The 21,335-nt window shown below is 43.4% G+C and overlaps 1 protein-coding gene across 1 annotated transcript in view; it reads right to left on the minus strand.

Annotated features, from left to right (window-relative positions):
* Window positions 1-19,583, minus strand: part of ADAM17 (ADAM metallopeptidase domain 17) — a 33,234-nt gene extending 13,651 nt beyond the window's left edge. Inside the window, exons 1-6 of the mRNA XM_031611266.2 lie at window positions 19,332-19,583; window positions 6,173-6,305; window positions 5,171-5,304; window positions 4,204-4,292; window positions 2,214-2,382; window positions 1,304-1,434 (exon numbers count right to left, since the gene is read on the minus strand). Coding sequence (XP_031467126.2) covers window positions 1,304-1,434; window positions 2,214-2,382; window positions 4,204-4,292; window positions 5,171-5,304; window positions 6,173-6,305; window positions 19,332-19,428 — 753 coding nt within the window. The 5' untranslated portion in view covers window positions 19,429-19,583. The remainder of the gene's footprint in view (window positions 1-1,303; window positions 1,435-2,213; window positions 2,383-4,203; window positions 4,293-5,170; window positions 5,305-6,172; window positions 6,306-19,331) is intronic.
* Window positions 19,584-21,335: the final 1,752 nt, after the last annotated feature.

The raw sequence follows: 21,335 nt of genomic DNA on the forward strand, positions 1-21,335 counted from the left end.
GCTGCAGCATTTATCTGGAAACACTTCAAATTAAAATTGAACCTTTTAAACAGAACAGACATATTCAGTGATCCACAACCAACAGGGCATGGATCCAAAGAGTACTATCAAATATCTCTGCAAACATTCCATCATAAAAAAGCAGTACAAGCTTTCATTTATCACTTTCATCAGTGCAGTGGAAGGGGCAAATTAAAAACAAGTCATCTTGTGAAGCGCTTTGTTGATATATGGTTTTCCAGGTTTCTCTGAGGGGAAAGGCAGAGGAGGAAGCTGTTTTTACTGCTTTGTTTTAGCACTGAACTCAACTGATCCCTGAGGCCTCCTTCCCTTTCACAGGCAGCGAACTACCATCTTTTTATTATGGTTCAAGCACGAGGTTTCAGAAAGTCTCTCTTCAGCACTCACAATTAACATCTCCCTTTTTGAGCTGCTCTCATCTACTTAAAAATCACCTTCTTCTAGATACAGAGCATCAAACTTGCTCAGAATGAAGAATGACATTTACAGCCACTTAATAACAACTTTCCAATTCGGTGTTGTTTACAGGACTCATCTACCCAGAAAACACAAAAGTAGGTTAAGTCTTGAAGAATCTTATGTCAGATGCTGAGATAAACTCTGCAAATTGATGAACTAAGGCTCAATAACCCAGGGAATGTAAACATTTCTGGGAACAGAGAGGTCAAAAAGACAGGAAAGATGGCACAGAGTGATCAGCACGTCAAAGATTCAGACTCAGAAAGAGACTCATGAGAAACAGCACATCACCACAAGTGGTTTTACTTCTTATTCTCTCATGTCCCAGAACCTGTACTCTCCACTCCTGCTGTAGGCAGGTGTTCTATTTCACAACTACACATGCAACCAAACTAATTGATTACTGCTCTTATCTCAAAATTTCGTTGTTCTGGACAGAGAATCTTGGATGAAGCTGAAAAACTATACAAGTTGTTTTTGCCTCCCATGTGAACTTAAAACACGTTTGGACCATTTATACTGGAATTCAAAGTCCAAGAGAATCTATAACTCCGATCAAAAAACTATTTTTCTTACTGAGAAAACAGCATAGCTACCAGTAGCATGCAAAGGGAAGGGATTTGAAAACTGAAGACTACTTAATTACAGTATCACCACTAGAAAATATTTTTAATGCATGATTTAGCATCTTCCCAGGTAAAAAGCACACAGGCGGAATGTATGTACGCTGTAAAAGATCTGTGTTAGCTCTGTGTTGTTTTAACTACTGAATCACTTTTTCCTTTTCTCCATTTGCTCCAACAAATTTTAACAGAGAACCTACCAAATAGTTTATAGTAGTGCTCTCTTCCCCACGGCCCATGTACTTGAAAAACCGATGATCTGCCACTACCAACATCTTGCACGTATCTTTGGAGCTGTCTGGAATGGCTCTTTTCTCCCGGTGGACGCTTGCTACACAAAAAAAAAATAATCATTCAACAAGCTGTCTATGGCTGTGCCTAATGTCTTTATTTGAGACCTGAACGTGAGACAAGATGGGATTTTTGGGTTGCCTGATTTTGGGTGGACGTAAGGACTCTTGAATTTTGTCTTCATAACAGCCCATAGACTTGCTGTAAGAAATGGAATGTATAGTAATGAAATAGAGCTGCTCAATAAATTTACCTACAGAGTTTTTAAGGTCATCAGTCTCTGTCCTAACAACACTTCCTTCTGTCTCCAGTCATTATCCCCATCCCTGCTGATGCAGTAGAAGATAGAGGAAAGTGAGACTCAAAGACTCATCACAGCTCAAGAGGAATTATTACAGTGGCCACAGATATCAAACGGGCCCTAGAGTGCACAAGTATCAGGTTGTTTTAGTGTTCACCTTAAAAAGCCTATGAACCTTGTTGTGAGCTGTCACAACAAACACTACTTCAGCCCAAGGAAAGAGCTTCCTGTATTTCAGTTACACTTGGAGAGATCCAGTCATCCTTTTAGCAAGCCAGGAAGAAACATGCTGCTAGGGCCAGTTTATTCTTTCCAGCATTATGGGTTTTGTTTTATGGTGGAGAGTGGGAAAGCGGGCATGAAAACAGGTACTGCTTTCACCTCTGAACCAGTGACTTCAAAGAATTAAACCAGAAGGAGCAACACAGATTATTGCCCAGGTTGTGATCTCACTTGCCTACAGTGGAATTCAAGTATTCATTTGGAAGGTCCTGCTCTCCCAGGGTACGGATGCTCACCTTCATTTTGCTTACTCTCTTCCAGTCCTTTAGGTAAAAGTTCTTCTTCATTCAGCTTTAAATAACCACATACTTTGGGGGATTGCAGACGTGAGAAATCTTTAATATCTTCAGATCTGTAGACCAGCAATCTTTCATCTTGAACATTATCTATAAATCTCCACAGGGGCTGAGAGCACAAGAGCAGCAGAAACACAGATAGTTAGGAACACAGTCTTAAGCAAAGACTTAAGTAAAATACATACACACACACACACACACACAGCCAAGTCTCCCCACCTTGATGTCTACCAACAAAACTACACTGCCAAGAAAGCCAATTGAATTCAACCCTTAATGACCCACATGCATCCAAAGATCTAAGATCATCTCAATAAAGCAGCAGCAGCCATCTGATAAAGCTATAGGCCTCCTCAGGAATAAAAGCAGCCTGAGGAGGCATCTCAAGCTCCTCTGTTCCCTCCATTACTGACTAGCAGCTAGAGGAGGAGACAGCTAGAATATGCTAACAACTCTACTGACTGGAGGCACAAGGGTCTAAGTCTTCTAAACTAACAAAGGATATCCAAGTGCACACCAGAACATCATCAGAGACAGACTCTTCAATATTCCTTAGTAACTTATAAGTGAAAATTCCTAAACATTTTTTTAAAAAACCAAAATCTCAGTATAAAAACAACCTAACTGCATAGCAGATATGTACTGCCACTTCCCTATTATTATCTGTAAGTAACATCTACATCAACACCACAAAAAAAAAAAAAAGAAAAAAAAAACCCACACAGGAGCTGTTCTTTGGGCAAGGCCAAGCAGCACAGTCCAAAACCACCCTGCAGATCACTTGGCTCTGGGCCCCCTCTGGGCTTGAGGCAGCACTCTCTGAATTTCAGACAATTCTTATGAGCTGTGAAACTGAGGGCAAACACTCCACATCCCAAGGCAAGGCAGGATGCACAAGGGATTTACATTAAGATTCCCAACCTTTCCCAGCAGTGAAGACCAAAGAAGGCAACATTGGGACAGCTCTGTCAGAACTGCCTTTTGGAATGGTCTTTGGTACCTATCAACTCTGACCGCATGCAGGCATGATCTCAGGGTGATGAGAGGCAAAGCTGACATGGGGATGTGTGGACAAGCAGTAATCTCTACATGACTACTTCATGAGAAACTGAGATATGCTTATGTTATGCTTGGACCACAAACACTAAAAATGCTTTATATCATGATCAAACAGCTACTGTTTTGCCCTTGATGTAAAGCACATGGAGAATGGTTCATGTACTCTAGTCACATTTTTATATTTTAATAGGGACCAGATTTCTCCAGCTTACCTATAATTCTGATTATCCTTGGGTTAGGAGACAATATCTATCCAACACTTAGCTATAATTACTGTTATTCATCCACTTTAACATAGCCTGTGTCTGGGAATATACTGCTTTGAACAAGTAATTAGGGTGGCCTTTAATTATACATTTGCTGATCTTTTATTTTAAATGAGTAGTTTAAAATAACACAATAAAAACAGTGAAAACCAGAAAGAAAGGAGCAGGGAAAAAGCAGCTTTTTAAACAAAGCCCAAAGAGTGGGAAAAATTTCAAGACATAGAAAAGGCACAATTTTGGAAAGCTCAATAAGCCTCAATTCTGCTCAGAAGGCTGTGCTGTTTGTTTTTCCGAAGGACTGATCACCACTAATCACCAGTGCTATTCACTTTGGTTTCTAAAATCTTTTCCTGTTTAAGATCTATCTTCTCTCTGATGGACATAAAAGATGCAAATGCCACAGAATGGCACTCACTAATAAAATTCAATAGTTTCTGAAGTCAAAATGGTTTTCCATTTTAATTCCTTCCTACTAACTCTAAAACAAATGTCACCACCACCAAGTCTATTTTAAGCTACAGAAGTGTCACTGTGACTAGCTAGAAACAGAAACACCCACAGGAAAAAGATATTTCTTGAATATTCCCTGTAACAGTAAGGCATACCTCTATATTATATTCTTCTCCATCAGTATTGATTCTTACAGTAAAGTCTTCATCCCCAATGTGTGCCACAACCTTGGAATTATGCTCCCCTTTGACATAGAGATTAAAAATAAAAGTCAGCTTCACGTGCATGCATTCCCATATAAAACTGATTCTACAAAGACACTGATTTCTTTTTAAATTCATTTTTTGTTTTTTAAACTTCACTCTCTGGAGAACATTCTAGAAAGAGAAAAAAAGACATGAACCAGTGCTCTTTCCTCCATCTTAACTTCTCAATGATCACAGGCATTAAGGCTTGGCTTTAACTGACAATTTTTGGATGCTGTTGAGAAGGCCTCGGGGATTGGTAAAAGGACATGGATAATTCTGGCAACGAAATCCGGATCTCACCATTACCAGCCAGCAATAACACAGCATCAGTGTGCATTCCAGTGGAAGAAATCTACCACATCACAAAAACAACATAAAAATCAAAGTAACTTAGCATAAGTGTTAGTGTTAGACTACAGCGGAGCAAAAGACCCCTTTATTTCCAGAACAGTAGCCTCTGAAGAATCACGTTAAAGTAGTTTAATGTAACAACACGGGCAACACTGCATTATCACTACCTGGGATTTGCTTTCTGTGACAAAAACACTTAAATCCCACATTATCCATTATTATCTTAAAAAATAAACAAAGAAAATCACAAGCTGCTACCTGTGCAAACTGTATATTCACGTGCTGCCAAGCTCAATGGAGGAGTCCAAAATCAGAAGCCTGGTACAACAGCTTAAAAAATAAACAAAACAAAACAAAACAAAAAAAAAAAACACCAGAAAACCTGAGGGGCAGAAGAATAAAGTTTGCACATTCATCCTATCCATATTTGATTAAAATGAGTGTAATATAGCATATACTGTGGCCAAGTGACTCAGGCACAGCTGTGCTTTCTCAGTACTGACACAGACTGGTCCATACTAACCAACAACATGTCCAGTGAAAAAGTCTTGCCATTGAACACGATACTCCTTTTCCTTGCCTTCACCATCCACAATTAATGCTTGAAATTTTTCTGAAAAGTGTTCAGCAGTTGCAGTTAAGTATAATTTAAAGTGCCTGTAAAAGAATTTACTTCAATTTATTTTTAAGCAAAAGACACACACAAAAGTTTTCATTTTTCTGAAGGTCCAAAAGAAGTTAAGAAGCATTAGCTCTGACAAGTAAAGTATAGAAGCATATATTATGTAATTCAGAACTGTAAATCACTAGCACATCTATAGAGCATTTTTAAATGCTCAAGATGTTCAATTTTAACAAAAAAAAAAACAAACACAAGAGTCAAGGATTGCCCATGATTCACCTCCTCCATAAGCATTCAAGCAAAACCTGACACTGCTAACATATTTAACCAAAGGAAAAGCTGGTAAGGGGATTTGTTCATCTATTTTAAGTTAAATTTCCTCAAAACTCTTGTTTACTTTTTTTTTAATCTTTTCTTCCCCTTTCACCAGTGCTTATAATTCACCATCTGGTGAAAAGTAGTTTCCTTGAATGCAGAGTTTACACAGGTAGAAACAAGATTAAATCACTGCAAAAGAAAAACCTCTTGGCCAATATGACACGCTTTTCCCAAACTGAAGGTACAGATTTTCAGTAACCAAAGGACAATCAAGTTAGACAGCGTTACCAAGATGAGGTAAAAGTGTAAAATCCAATCCCATCTTTGACAGCAGTCTACCTGAAACTACACCTAAGAACAAGGAAAGAGCAAACACAGATTGCTGCCATTTCAACAGCCAGAATCCTGACATATTTTTGTTTCCTCTGACTCTCTGAAGCCATTCACACAGCCATGCAGACAAGTAACTTAAAAGAATGGGCCAGTCATGATAGAAACCACAGTGATCATTCCTCAGTTTGGAACTGTGTGTTATTCATCACAAACTGAAAGACAATATTATTTCATTGCTGATTATTTAATTACCTTTGCAGGGCTGAGAAACTTAAAAGCCTCTCTACATGAGTCTCGGGCTGGAGGTCTCTCTTCTTCAGTGAGTGCTGCTGGATACTAGACTGAGAAAGGATGTCATAGTCTGAGAGCATGGATTCAACTGCATCTGGAAGAAAAACAGAAGGTTTGATAGCTTCAAGAGGCTCTTTCACAAATGCAAACACCAAACAGCAAACCAGAGCCTGCTATAGCAAGATCACAGTTTGCTCTAATTTTAGGATAACTGTTGTACATTTCTGTAAAGGTACATTTTGTGCAGACAAGTAAAATCATAGCATGAAACAAAAGACGTGATCAGAGAGAAACAGAATTTAATTGACTTCTTAGAGAACTCTTAAAGCAACTAAGCCATCACTTTTACTGCTATGGCCGTGCAGAGCTCACGCCCTCCTGGAAAGCAAGCAGGAAAGAACACTCCCCACTGTTCCGGGATGAATAGCTTCTCATCTTCACCTGCTGTTCCCCATTCCATCCAAGGCAAAACATGATTTAAACCGAGGAAACTTCTACCAAATTCACAGCAGGTCAGGACTGCAGTTATTACCTCTTCATTCAACAGCAGCCAGAAAATAGATGGCTACATAGCTTCGTCCATCAGAAATAACAAGCCAGGCACCTCACACGAGGCATCTCCACATTCCCCAGTCACTTATCATTGTGCAGAACTCTGACTTCCCTCCTCCAAACAAGAAAACTTCTTCAGAGGAAGGAGACAGAGGACATGAAAACCATTTACAAATTACAAATTCATGTCAATATTCAGCAGATGCTTGCAAATTTAACAAGTATACAAGCATCTTTGGCAAACAGCATTCACTCTACCCAATAAGGCCTCCTGCACTCCTTTGCCAGACAACAACCTGCACTTCTCCTTTCTGGAGCACCCAAAAGTGGGTGAGATGCTTGCCTTTGCTTCCACAGGTGATAACAGATGCCTTGCTATTTGCAGGTTTCCACAGAGACTCCTGCTTCCAGTTCACAATTTTCCTATCCTGCTCCAAACGAGGAGTCAGCCACTGGCTTACAGGAGGCAGAAGGGCTTCTGTTCTTCCTTTGTTTTTAAAAATCTCCCTTTTTCTCCAAGTCCACCTGTGCTTTAATGCATACGAATTTCCAGTACTTAAAAGGGAGTTCATAAACAGGAGGGAGACTGTCTTTTTACCTGTTCTGACTGTGATACAACAAGGGACAACAGTTTAAAACTAAAAGGGTGGGGCAGGGAATTGAGGCTGAGTGGGCTCTGAAGCCTCTTCCAATCTGAGCCATTCTGTGATTCCATCACACCCCTCTCAGTCCCTCACCAGGTCACACTACCAAAGGCAGGACCCCACAGCCTGCTGACAGATGGCCAATCTGTCCTCATGTTCTCCCACCAAAAGCCACCAGGCCACAGCTCCTGGGCTGCTCCTTAGCACGTGGCCCTTCCCGCCATTCAGCAACACAGGAAAGGCAGTGCAATTGCAATTCCCTGATTTCTGTTTACAACACACAGGTCGAAAGTACCTGCAATCGATTACCAAGCATTTCGGGTTATATGCAAAAGCAAGTTTCCACCTTCCTTTGTGGGATGTTGTAACTGATTGCTTATGGCACAGCACCTTCTCACGAGTGGCTGCACCTAGCAGGAGGGCAGGCACAGGTAGGGGGAAACAAAATACGAGAAACTCTGGTCTTAAACTCTTTTTAATTAAACCTGAGGTGCCACTGTGCTGTGCTGCTCCAGGCCTTGCACAGTAACTGCTGAGCCACAGTCTGCCCAAAGGGCACGGCCCCAGCTGCACAACACAAACCACCCCTGCTGCCTTCTGCTCCTACTTGCAAAGCACTGCCCCAAAACCAGAGGAAAGCCATGGCTAAGAGCAAGATGCAGTCGCCTCCATGGCCAGTCAGAACGACCTGTGTCCCGGTTTTGTGACCTGCAAAGTCTGCTAAAGAAATTACGGTTTTATTGAGTAGGCAGAGAACTTCAGAAGTCCCACTCCAGTCCCACTCCACCTTACCAAGGGATGAGTACAGAAGTACAGAGCCATGCGATGAGTAAGATGTTCTGTTAGAGTAACAGCTGAAATGGGGCACTCCTACTTTCTGGGACACCAAAACAAGAATGCACTTGTTAACATTTCCTTCTTCCTAAATTTGTTTGCTTTCATTTTACTTGCAACATGTAATTAACTTCTAAGACATGCTGCTGCTAGACATAAATCAGTCAGCTAATTCAGGTATCAGACAGATGTGGAAATCAATAGATTCATAACACACAAACCCCAGTTTTTCTGTTAAGATTTTCATACTGTGAAAATGAATCCATGCTCATGATTTATTAAACATAACAGATGAAGTGTCATTCTAAATGAAACACAGAGGCATACAGAGCCCATCTGTAGGCAGTCTGTGGACAGGAGCCATCAGGATCCCAGAGCTCACTACTTTTTATTTGAGTTTAATGATCCAACTGGCATTTGTGCTCCATTATCTCCACTGTGGTCCAAAAGTCACTCCCTGTGGGCTTCAGTGCACTGAGCTGACACAGGTTTTCCCAAACCACATTCCTGTGGTTCTTTCCCTTCCATCCCCTCCTAGATTTTTGCATTCCTCTCTTTTTGGAGATGGACGCCTTACCTCCAACATGAAACTCTAATATTTACATCTTCATTTTTATTACTTTATGATAGCCAGCCTTCATCCCACGCACCTTCCCTGCCGGGGGAACCCCTAAAACACACACTGGAAGCACTCAGGTTTGCAAAAGAAAGAGTGAAAGAACACTGATGACAGAGACGAGAATCCAAAATCAAAGCAAACCCACAGCAGTGACTTGTCTCCTCCTCACAACTTCTGGTTCTTCCTTTTCCTTCACTCCATTTCAAGGCTAAGTTTACTGCCCCAAAACTACCCCTTAATACAGGAAAGTATCTTCCAAGCAAATGACGGGCTAATGGACATTGTATCAGACTACTCCATCAGCAAAGAGCTCAAGAATGTGCTGGCCAACAGTTCAGTGGAATTGGAAGCCACTGCCTATTTTTTTCAAAGAAGAGGTTTCTCTTCTAGTATTCTGCTTCCAATTCAAATACCAATGGCATCTTTCTCCAACCACCCTGGCTTTCATAAGCAGAACAGTGAATTCCCATGATCTCATGCTCAATCTATTGCCCTGAAAGCAACAAGTAAATGAGGCAAGTCAGCCATTTCATAAGAATTCTTTTGAATCACATTATTTATGCAGAGGTTAAGCTTATCTAGAGACACAAATTTTGAAACTAGAAGACATAATTAATATCTCTAAAAATTCTCTTGATAGTTATCTGATTACAGAAAACGTCTCTAGTTGAAATAAGAGATCCAGCAGCATTTTAAAATTTTACCTCCAGGAATTAAAAGTGACCAAAGGAGCAGCATAGGAGTCTGCAGGAATAATCACAGTTATTATTCCTCCAACCATCCAACAAGGAATAAAAGCAGAAACAAATCTTATGTGAAGGGGCAGTGGGGTGGGACAACAAGCCTGGAGATAGCAGTCTGGGAGCAAATATAACAAGCACTTGGCTGTGTGACTGTTAAACCACTTGGTTCTCCAAGCCTGGAAAAAAAGAAAAGGGCTCTTGTCCATGTTTTGTGTGGCACTCAGTGCCACCTGGGTCCTGAGCTCTAGCTGACTGCCAGCCAGCACCACACACTCCCAGAAGCCGGTGAGCAGCTCACTACCAACTCTTCTGATTCAGCTGGACAGTGATTCAATGGCTGAAGGGCTCCATATTCTTAATTAGGCCATCCAATGTTATTCTTCTTCACACATAAAAATAGTGAATTCAAGTGAGCAGAGACACTTCAGTAATTCACAGTGCTAAACTGGACCAGAAAATACAACCCCAGGTCTTTCCAACTTTAGAAGAAGTAAACAAAGTCTGCAGCACCCCACCTAGAACAGTTGCTCCTGGGCTTGCAGTAACGTCCAGTCGGACTTTTTACGCAAGCAATAGCAATAAGACAAGAGGAAATGGTTTTAAACTAGAAGAGGGGAGACTGATGTTAGACGTTAGATACCTGATTTATCCCAGGTATTTATACAAACTGGGGGAAGATCTCTTTGAGAGCAGCCCTGTAGGGACTGCTCTCTAGGGGTCCTGGTGGACGAGAAGCTGGACATGAGCCAGCAGTGTGTTCTTGCAGCCTGGAAGGCCAACTGTGTTCTGGGCTGCATTAAAAAAGGGGTGGCCAGCAGGGAGAGGGAGGTGATTTTCCCCCTCTACTCGGCTCTTGTGAGGCCCCATCTGCAGCACTGCGTCCAGGCCTGGGGCCCCCAGTACAGGAAGGACAGGAGCTCTTGGAGCGGGTCCAGAGGAGGGTCACTGAGATGATCAGAGGGCTGGAGCACTTCTCTTATGTGGAAAGGTTGAGGGAACTGAACTTGTTTAGCTTGGAGAAGAGAAGGCTCTGGGGATACCTCATTGTGGCCTTCCAGTACTTGAAGGGAGCGTATAAACAGGAAGGGGAATGGCTGTTTATGAGGATGGATAGTGATAGGACAAGGAGGAATGGTTTTAAACTGAGACAGGGGAGGTTTAGGTTAGATATTAGGGGGAAGTTTTTCACACACAGGGTGGTGACACATGGAACAGGTTGCCCAAGGAGTCTGTGGATGCCCCATCCCTGGAGGCATCCAAAGCCAGGCTGAATGTGGCTCTGGGCAGCCCGGTCTGGGGGTTGGCAACCCTGCACATAACAGGGGGGTTGAGACTAGGTGATCATTGTAGTCCTTTTCAACCCAGGCCATTCTATGAGTCTATGATTATGATCCCATGTCAGGAGGCAAGTCTTTATCCAGAGGGTTGTGAGGTCCTGGCACAGCTGCCCAGAGAGCTGTGGGTGCCCCATCCCGGCAGTTACTTAAGGCCAGGTTGAGTGGTCTCTGGGCATCCTGAGCTGGTGGGGGGCAGCCAGCCCATGGCTGGGTCAGAACTGGATGGGCTTTAAGGTCACTTCCAGCCCAATCACTCTGTGATTCTAGGATGAGATCCATCTGGGGAAAAGCTGTTCCTAATAGTTTGTTACACACGTTGTTACCTCTTCCTCCAGTACATCTGGTACAGAGCCACTGCCAGACAGAAAACAAAGGGAACTGAAATGCTTTCACCTCATGTGAAAGAGCCCATGCATGCTCTTAATGGTTTCGAGAAATCATTTTACTTATTTCCTCCAAAACAACTGCTGACTTGCTCAGTGAGTGTACACAAGGACTTGTGAGAGAAACAGGTTCAAGAACTCAATAGGTGTCAGCCTGCTTATAAAACATTGCACAATAAAGGCTTTGACTGTTCAAACACATTTCTAGACAAACTCATCAATAAGACTAGCCAGCCACATCAGCAGTGCTAATGCTGAGCATTCCAAAAGGCAAGTTTTTGAGCCGTCCCTAACTCTTAACAAAATTGCTAAACCACATCAGAAACAGGTGCCTGAACTTATTCACCATGCAGCCAGACAAAGCCTCCAGGTGTACTTACCTCCCAGCACGAGGACTGTGTAAGGCAGGTAGCAGATTTACTGCCTCTCCAATGAAGGAAACTGATCTGCCTTTCCTACAGTTTTAACTACCTTATTCACAGGACACTTTCAGAAGTGCCCAGTGATGGCTACCGTGGAAGAGCTACAAGTCTACAAAACAACCATTAGCACATCTCAGGAAAAACTTGTTCATACAGCCGTATCCTTATACTACTCCAATGCTTTTCTGTACACGGAAACATTCATCACTTTCTGGGCAGTATTTTTCTTTAAAAGTGCAGATTTTATTTGGCAGAAACCACACAGATTATTATGCTGCTACTTCTGGTTATTTTGAATACAGCTGAATCCCCCCCACCCCAGTGGCTTTTATATGTTACCTCACAAACTGCCAACCTTGGAAATTTTCTCCTTCACTACACACCTCGTAAATGGAGACCAGGAAGGAACAACAGGATTTTCTGTTTGATTTAATATCTCAGTGTGTCTCATCTGTGAAAGCAGGGAGTACCTTCTGGAGGAAAAAAGAGCAATACCTGATCAAACACTGACATTATGAAGATAAGAAAGCCCCCTGAACTAACAATCTCACATTCAAAGGACAATACAGCTGTGGTGTCTTAAACCAGAACAGCACATGATGCTCAAAAAACCCTAAATCACACACTTTCATATGTCCTGCTGACAAAAAGAGCCAAGTCACAAGATGCAGTCTTCTTATTTATCTGGCTCTCCAAAAACTGTCAGTCTCACTACTGAGCTTGCAAACCACAAAACCCTGCTGTTTCCCAAATAAATAAATATATTAAAAAAAAAAAGAGTGGAGCTGATTCCAAGCAGAGACTAATTACTGTCTGGTCTACCGTGGTGAGATCAGTCCCTCCCTCCCTGACTGTACTTTTCCTTTTGGACATAACTTTGCACTTGCTCAGATGTGGCCCTCCAAAACTCAAGGCATATCATAGCACTGAGGGGCAGAGCTTGATAGTTTCAGCAAAAATCTGTAAGATAAAAAAGGAAGGCAGGGAATGCAGAGGATACTGAGAACTTGCTCAACATCTCATTAACTGCAGATCAAAACTGAGTGGGAGGCTGCCATAGGTGCCTCCCTGCGGAATAGAGCCTCCTTCCTCTCTCAGCCCCTAGGCCATGTACCTAGGGCCTGTAACCTAGTAACCATGTGTAGGTTAATGCAGGTTTCAAGGAGGAAAAAAAGGATAACGCATCCTAAAAGCAGCACAGGAAGGCAAGGATGGATATTGTGATCAGAGATTAGGACATGAACCACACAAACACAGGTTGAAAAGTGGAGAAGTTGCAGGCAGACAAGCAGTACAGTAATACATCTGCAGGAATGGCAAGCATCAGGAAGATAATCAGAACCACCGGTATCAGAGGATTGCAGGAAATCCCCACACCGAGCATGTTAACCCAGAGCAAAAGAATGAAACTGGGATGAGTCACTGCTGCTATCAGCCACGAACAGCAGTACCCAGCTGTCAGTTTTTAACTGTGGGAGAAAAGAAAAAGATACTACAAAGAACAACCTTGAATGCAACGAGACATTCCACTTTTGGTTGCTCATAGTTCTTAGATGCTTAAACCAAAGCCACATAACCATATGGATATGTTCTCACAACAAAAATCTTACAATAGCTTGTAACAATTGTACTGTTGAGGTTCTTCTCTTAGCTGACTTTCAGTACTTCTCTGAGGAATTATACTTCGATCATATTTAATTGTTTTTCTCAATTGAAAATTAGAATATTGACTGATTCACATGAACAAGAGGAAACAAGCCACAAAAAGTACTTTAGGCAAGGCTTTGGAGCTGCAGGGGTGCCCTCTGTCAGCCCATGGTGGAGCAGGCTGGCTCCCTGCAGCCCATGGGCACCATGCAGAGCAGATCTCCACGTGCAGAAGTGGCTGTTGCACGGAGGAGACTGCAGCCCGTGGATACTTCTGCAGGAGCAACCCCCAGCTGGAGCTGCAGCCTACGAAGAGCAGCCCACAGTGGGGCTGGGAGAGCTGCCACCTGTGGGACCCCGTGCTGAAGCAATCCTTGAAGGGTGGGCCCTGTGGTACAGAGCCATGTCATGTTACTGCTTGGAGAGCTGCAGCCTGTGGGAAGCCCAAGTGGGATCAGCTCAGGAAGGACAGCATCCTGTGGGATGGACCTACATGGAGAAGGAGCAGAGAGAGACTAAGGAGGAATAGCAGAGATGAAGCGTTATGGACTGAGCACAGCCCCCAATCCCTTGGATGTGGGGGAGAACATGTTTTTAGCTTGGTTTCAGTTCTCACCGGTCTAGCCTGTTAGAAACAGGCTATAAATTATATTACTCTCGCCATACTGAGTCTGTTTCAGCCATGACAGTAACTGATAAGTGATCTCTCTGTCCTTATCTCAGCCTTTGAGCCCTTTTCCACCGTATTTTCTGCCCCTCTTCCTTTGAGGAGAAGGAATAAGACAGCAGTTGTGGAGTTCAGCTGTCCCTCGGGGTGAAACCACCACAATTAAGTATCTCTACAGAAACATCCACCAAAACACAGTGCAAAAATCAGCAATGATTTACATTCAGTAAGACAGGCTATGTCTACATGAAGCATTTGCTGTTTGTACAGGAGACAAAGTGGACAGCAGACCATAACCATACAGGTTTATTACAGCCGGTAATGCTGCCTCCATAAATTCCTGCAGTGACCAAAACCATCCCACAGCACCCTGGGCTGGTATCACACACTGAACACACTGCTGCTCAGGCTGCATGTTCTTAGATTCTCCTCTGTGTGGTCACTGTGATGCACACCCCCAAACTTCAGCTTTTGGAGTGAAACTGCTATGCCAGATCAAACCAAAATAGCTGTTTTGCTCTACAGAACAATAAAATAGGATAAGAAACACTAACAGAATGACAGACCACGGAATTACTTACATTATTTGCCTCTTACCTACATCTTGCCCCATTTTCTAACACACACACTTCCATCCAGAAGAACAAAGTTTAACCTTTGTTAAACTTTGGCTTCAAGCTGTGACAGAGGAGATTTAGGCTGGACGTTAGGAAATACTACTTTTCTGAAAGAGTGGTCAGGCACTGGAATGGGCTGCCCAGGGAGGTGGTGGAGTCACCAACCCTGGAGGTGTTCAAGGAACGTTTGGATTTTGTGTTGAGGGATATGGAACTATTGGTGGTAGGTGGATGGTTGGACTGGATGATCTTGTAGACCTTTTCCAACCCTGGTAATTCTGTGAACCTTGCATAAGGATTTTGTCAGCAATTATCTCACTGCACACTCTTGACATGAAGGTAAACTTCCAGCCCCTTCCCTCCTGAACAGATAGCTATGTTCTTGGCTTCAAGGATTTCCTGTGCCTTGTCACGCTGAGGATGATGGATAATTCAAAACTGACTGTGGATGATTTCATGCTGCCTTCTGCATCACTAAGCTAAGTTTATCCATCATCACCACCACTATTTATTTTTTTTCATTCAACAAGTCATAAATTATGGTCTCCTAATGTATGTCACATAGATTCTTACTGAACCATTTTAATCAGTCATTTCTTTATCTGATGCAATTCATTTTGAGTTGTGTGCGGTCTTTGAGAAGTATTGAGATAAAACAACTCAAGGCCAGATTATCTGCCTCAGAATCTCTTATTGATCTTTTCTATATTGCACAAGTGAGCAATTCAAAGAATGTTGCCTGCCCAAGACAGCAACAGTTATTGCATTTCTCCCTGCCTCGCTTACGTTTAGAGATCTAAGAAACGTTAGATTAAGTTAGATGTTGCACACAGCAGATTACATTCTGGGCAATCCTGGGTACATAACACTTTGTGGCAATGTGCTTCAATGGAAAACACACTGAAGTAATACAGTTATAGCAAAACAGTCAACAACACTGAAACTGGATATTTGTGATGCTGTTCTTTTCAAGTACATTAAGCCCTGTTATCATTCAGACACGTCTGAGCTCCAACAAACAGTGTAAATATTTAATAGTTATAAAAGGTTATCTTCAGAGATAAAGGACAAATGAAAGAAAAAAAAAAAGTAAGAGCTGGCATTAAATTTTCAAAGGCAAAACTATATTGTCATCGTATTGACCAGTATAAAATCACAGAACATCCCAAGTCAGCAGGGACCCAGAACTGAGTCTAACCTCCAACTCCACACAGGACCACCCAAACCCAAATCCTGCATCTGAAAGCAGGGCAGCCTGTTCCATGTGCACTGCCCTCTGGTGCAGAACCTGTCCCTAACCCCCTAGCTCCCCTCCCCCAACATGCCGTTCCCTGGGGCCCCAGCGCTGCTCTTCTACTCCCTGTGAGGAACAACACCACTTCCAGACAAACTGGAAGCAATTCAAACTGAGGCTGATGTGCTCCTACCTCCAACCCTCAGCCTGTGCACAACCTCTCCCCACTCCACACACACAGGACAGTCACACTGCCGGTGAGTACAGGGAGCAAATGACACACGCTACCCCAACAGAGACACTGTGCCCCTTACCAAAAGGTGGTGATCAGCTTCCAGGCTGCTTAGCTCCATGCATGCGCTCACAAAAATGAGGAAGGGATCAGAAAGCAGGATTGTGGCAGTCCCAATTTAGATCAGTTTCAACTGCTGGAGCACCACACCCTAACATTCTTTCAGCTGAAAAATGCTAGGAAATGACACAAGTCTTTTTCATCTACGTATTCTATTCTGTCAAATTCCATTTTCACCCAATAATACTTTTTTTCCTCGCTGAAAAAAATAAGCTTTTAAAGAGACGAGCAATAAAGCTCTTAGCCATAAAACAACAACCCTCGGAACTTCATGAAAGAGACTACTTGTCAGAGAATTATTTCAGACCAGAAAACTCAACCTCAGGTTAACCAGAACAAAGTAGAAATTATTACAAAGAAAAGATGATATTTCAGAAAACTGAGCTGTGTGTAAGGTTAGGGAAACAGAACTCCAATGAAAGATGAACATAAAATCTGAAGGAAGCAGGCAAAAAGGTTTTGAAGAGCAGTTTGTCAAAAACAAAGCTACCATCTGAAACAGCCATTACTATCATCAAAAGAACAACCCAGAGAAATAATCAAAGGGGCCCCTAAAACAACTAAGCTGCAAGGATGACCCCAAGAATGAATGCTAAAGAACAGCACCAAAAAAGAACCACAAAAATCTTTGCTTCCCTGACAAACAGGTAACAAGAACAAAGTGAGAACTACTAGACCCGTGGCTAAATAAGATAGCAGTGAGCAGTCTCCCTTAGTCTTTATGGAATTAGCACTTACTTATTAGCCTTCTGAAAGGATAAAATGCATGGATAAGCATAACACAATAACTGAGTGTATCTGGATTTATAAAAATTCTAGATGAGCTCCCTCACAAAATGTTTTTACAGATTCAATTTATTGAATGATGGAACAACAAAATGCTTCATGAAATTCAATGTGTGAGTTAAAAGCAAGAAAAAAAAAACACCTTACTATACTTGTGCAAAGTATACTTGTGCAAACTTCAGCATAGTTGCTGCTACTCAAGGAAAAGGTCTTGGAATGTCTACTAAACAACAAAAAGAGAGGCCAAAATAAAAAGCATTAATCACTGTGCTTCATTAGTAACCCATGGTACCTCTGTATCACAAATGCAGGCTGCAGTTCTAGCCATGCATCTCACATAAATAAAAACCCATACCAATACAAGGCGCATACATGAAAGGAACAGAGACCAGTAAACTTGTGAACTTTTTCTCACGCTAAGAATTATTATACAGACCAAGCTTTTCTCACTTGCAAAAAAAAAAAAAAAAAAAGACAAAGGTGACAGATTATAAATGTCACTACAGTATGGGGAAAATGACTAATTGTTCCATGTTCTCTATTTCTGGCAACAGAACCCAAGAGTGACATTTTAGAAGCAAGTAGAAGAAAGGAGTTTTTCCTCCACACATTACTTAATAGAATGGAAGAGCTCATAGTCAGGGCATGGTGATACAGAGGCCAGGAATACAAAAGAATCAGGTAAGTTTACACAAGTTTGTAGCAAGTGGGTCCTTATGAAGGCGTAACATCTGATGGCCCCTGATGCGACCTCTGCCTGAAGAAGCCCCTGACCTTGATGCTAAAGGGATATGCTGTATTTGTTGTGTTTTGCTACACTTCCTGGAACATCCCCTGCTGGGTGCTATCCCCACCTGCTTCCTGCAGTGAGTAACTGCTGTGGCCTGCACTGAACAAAAAGTCAACAGGAGGTGTGGGAGAGTGACAGAGGCACAGGCTGGTACCTGCCAGGTATCCAAGACCTACACAAAGAGGTGGGCCCAGGGCAGTAACCACTGGCACCTGGAGACATCTGAGTGGGCAATGAGTGACTGCAGCCTCTGCTTCTCCACAGAGAGAAGCTCATGCTCATCACAGAGATCTGCTACTTCTGTATGTGGGAGATGACATGGTGTTTTTGCATAAGTAATAGAATGTTGAACCAAAGGGACATATGTCAGGACTGTTGATATAAAGTAAGGTTTGATTGTGGTTAAAGAATAAAGTATGTGCATTGAGAGATAAGAAGAGACTCTGGCTGGCAAGTTAATTTATGTACTCTCCTCCCTTGGGGATATCAATGGTGGAGAGTGAGCTACCAAAGATAAAGGCTGTTAGACATACATACGCACCCAGAACTGCATAAGAAGAAACAAACTTATCTGTCAGATACATGGTGGGAGATCATGGCTTGGCAACTGCTTTACAGATTCCACTTACTTGAAGAAACAAAGAGAAACAGACTTTGTCAACTGTGTAGGGGATGTGCATGCAAAGAATGTGAACCTGGCAGCAGGGAAGGTGTGAGAGCTACAAATGTGTTTTTGCAACTGAAAAATCCCACTGACCAGCTAGGATACGCTTGGATAGGTAGATAAGCAGAAAGCAAGAGGCTACAGTGTCAAGATTAGGAAAATGGATGGGGCAGACAAGATAAATATTTACAAAACTAGCAGAGGTCAGGAGGTAACAAATTATGGAGCGATAACGAGAGGGAGATAGCAAGCTTTGGATAGATTGCTAACTTGGAGTACTCAATCAAGGATGAACTGGAGGCACACTCAGTGTCAGCGGATGGGGGATGTAAGGCTGTGCTGCGTATCTGGTTGTGCACTCCTGCTTGCAGGACGCCCACCACTGCAATTGCAAATTAAAATTTCTTCACAAGAGACCCGGTCTCCAAGAAATCATTCGAGTTATTTCTCACGTTTATTCCAAAGTAAGCGTTCAGGTACGGGAACGAGATAATAAAACAGCCTTGCTCCACGCAGAGCTCCCTATAAGCCACCTTCAGCTCCAGCAGCTTCGCGCTCTCCGCAGCGGTGACTTCAGGCAGAGCCACAACGCTGACAGGACCGCCCCGCGCTACCCCGCAGCCTGCTGCGAGGAACCCCCGGGACGCACAGCGGAGGCACGGCGCTCTCTCCGCACTGAGGCCCAGCGCTTCGCACCGGTGGCAGCGGGACCGCAGGGCCTTGGGCAGTCCCGGCCCTGCCCCCACGGCCGTCCCCGTTCCGCTCTCCCTCACACGTACCGAGGCTCGCGGCAGCGCTCTCCCCCACCTCCTCCCTCCCCGCCCCTTACCGTAGCGCTGCTCTCGCGGCGGCCGCCCCAGCGCCCGCAGCCCGCTCGGCGCGCAGAGCAGCACCAGGGCAGAGACCAGCCACAGCCGGAGTCTCATGGTCCGAGCGCGCGGCTCCCTCCCGCTCCTCCGTCCGCCCGCTCCTCCGTTCCGCCGCTCACATTCGGTCCGGCCAACTTCGCGCCCCGCCCGTAGCACCTCACGCCGCCCCGGGCCCGCCGCCCTCCTGGGCCCGTACCCGGAAGCGCGGCCGCGCGCGGAGCACTGTGGGTGCGGGCGGAGCCGCCATCTTAGGCGGCGGGTGGCGCTGCGCTGCCTCGCGGGCGGCTGTACGAGCTGCGCCTCAGCGCTTGGTGTGGGGGTGTGCCTTGCTGTTCTATGAACTGTTCCAGTTCTGCTAGATAGCGGGATGGGTGCAGCGTAGTGTTGAAGATACGGGCATGCACTGAATATACGAAGTGGCACAATGGCTTTCTGTGCTCTCCGTGGTGTTTTTTTTTTTTTCCCCTCAATATTTCTGTAATTCACTGTGCTGTTGAATGCTGCTGAGCGCTGAGCTGCCACTGTCCTACAGATACCTCTGTAGGGTTGCGAGATCTCATTCCTCAAGTGCAATGGTCTGCACAGACGCTGTTACCCCACATGTAGTACAGAATTATTTTTTCCTCGCTTGCATCACTTTGCATCTCAGTACTGAAAATCACCTGTTGTTCTATGGCCAGCCACCGAAGGCTCAGGTGGGCTGCCCAGATGTGAGTTCTGCTTCAGCTCAGAGGATGATAGAATGGTTTGGGTTGGAAGGGACCTTTAAGATCACCCAGTTCTAACCCCCTGCTATAGGCAGGGACACCTCCCACCAGACCAGGTTGCTCACAGCCCCATCCTGGCCTCAAATGCTTCCAGGATGGGGACATCCACAACCTCACTGGGCAACCTGTTCCAGCATCTCTCCACCCTCACAGATGACGTAGGGTATCTCACCAAGGATTCAGAAGAGCACTGTGTCTCCATGAGGTTCCGTGCCAGAGCCGTTCAGGTGTCTCCCACATTCTACAGCATAGCTGTGGCTAATTGGGCCCTGAGAGGTGCTACAGTTCTTCTCAGCCACACCTTGTCTTTCCTTCCATGAACAATATGGTATCGGAAGGCTTTGTCTTCTTAGTCCTCACCTCCTTATTCAAATTATTTATGAGTAAGTACTCAGATATGAAGGTACATTGGTGACTTTCTTTCACTGTGAGATTTGCATACTCCTGGTCTTGTAGTTTTCTCTCTGAATGCTGCTTTTACACCCAGTTCTCTTGGTGGATTCCAGAACTCACAAACTTCTGGCACTTGATACACTAAGATTATTAAAATTCTCATGTCCTCTTGAAAATGATTTATTGTTGAGTTTCATACCTTTTCCCTTTAATACCATCCATGATTTCTATCATAACCCTCAAAGACTTGTTTTTTCCCCCAAAAAATGAAAGGTTCTATTTAATTTAGTCTTCCCTTGCGTGGCATGTTTCATATTTATGTTTATCCTTGACTCTTTCTGTACTTTTGTATATAATATATCTATAGTATATATCCTTTAGCACTGCTTATGTCTAAGTTCGGCTGTCTTTCCTATTTTTAAACTTCTACTGAGTACAGAGTAGAGATTTTGGGAAGCTGAAATTTCACCCAGATCCAGGATCTCTTTTCCTAAGTACTAACAACGACTAGATGAACTGGTGTTCCTCATTGTGACTGTTTGGTGAAGGTTATAACTTGGCATTTGGCATCATTGATTTTCACTTGCTGTTTTATCAGGTGTCATTTAATATCGTGAGGACCTCCTGCAACTCTTCAGATTTGACTTTATTTAGGGCTTTTCAGAAAAGGTGTTCTTTGTGGCTTTTGTTTGCTTGGCTGTTTTTTTTTTTTATGTTTTGTTGTTGTTTTTAATCTACAAACTAGCTTTGCCTGTTTTCAAATCATTTATTGATTTGCATGGGTCTCAGAACAGATCTGTTTTA

This window comes from Phasianus colchicus, chromosome 2 (assembly GCF_987193195.1).
Source record: "Phasianus colchicus chromosome 2, bPhaCol1.hap1.1, whole genome shotgun sequence".
Lineage (NCBI taxonomy): Eukaryota > Metazoa > Chordata > Aves > Galliformes > Phasianidae > Phasianus > Phasianus colchicus.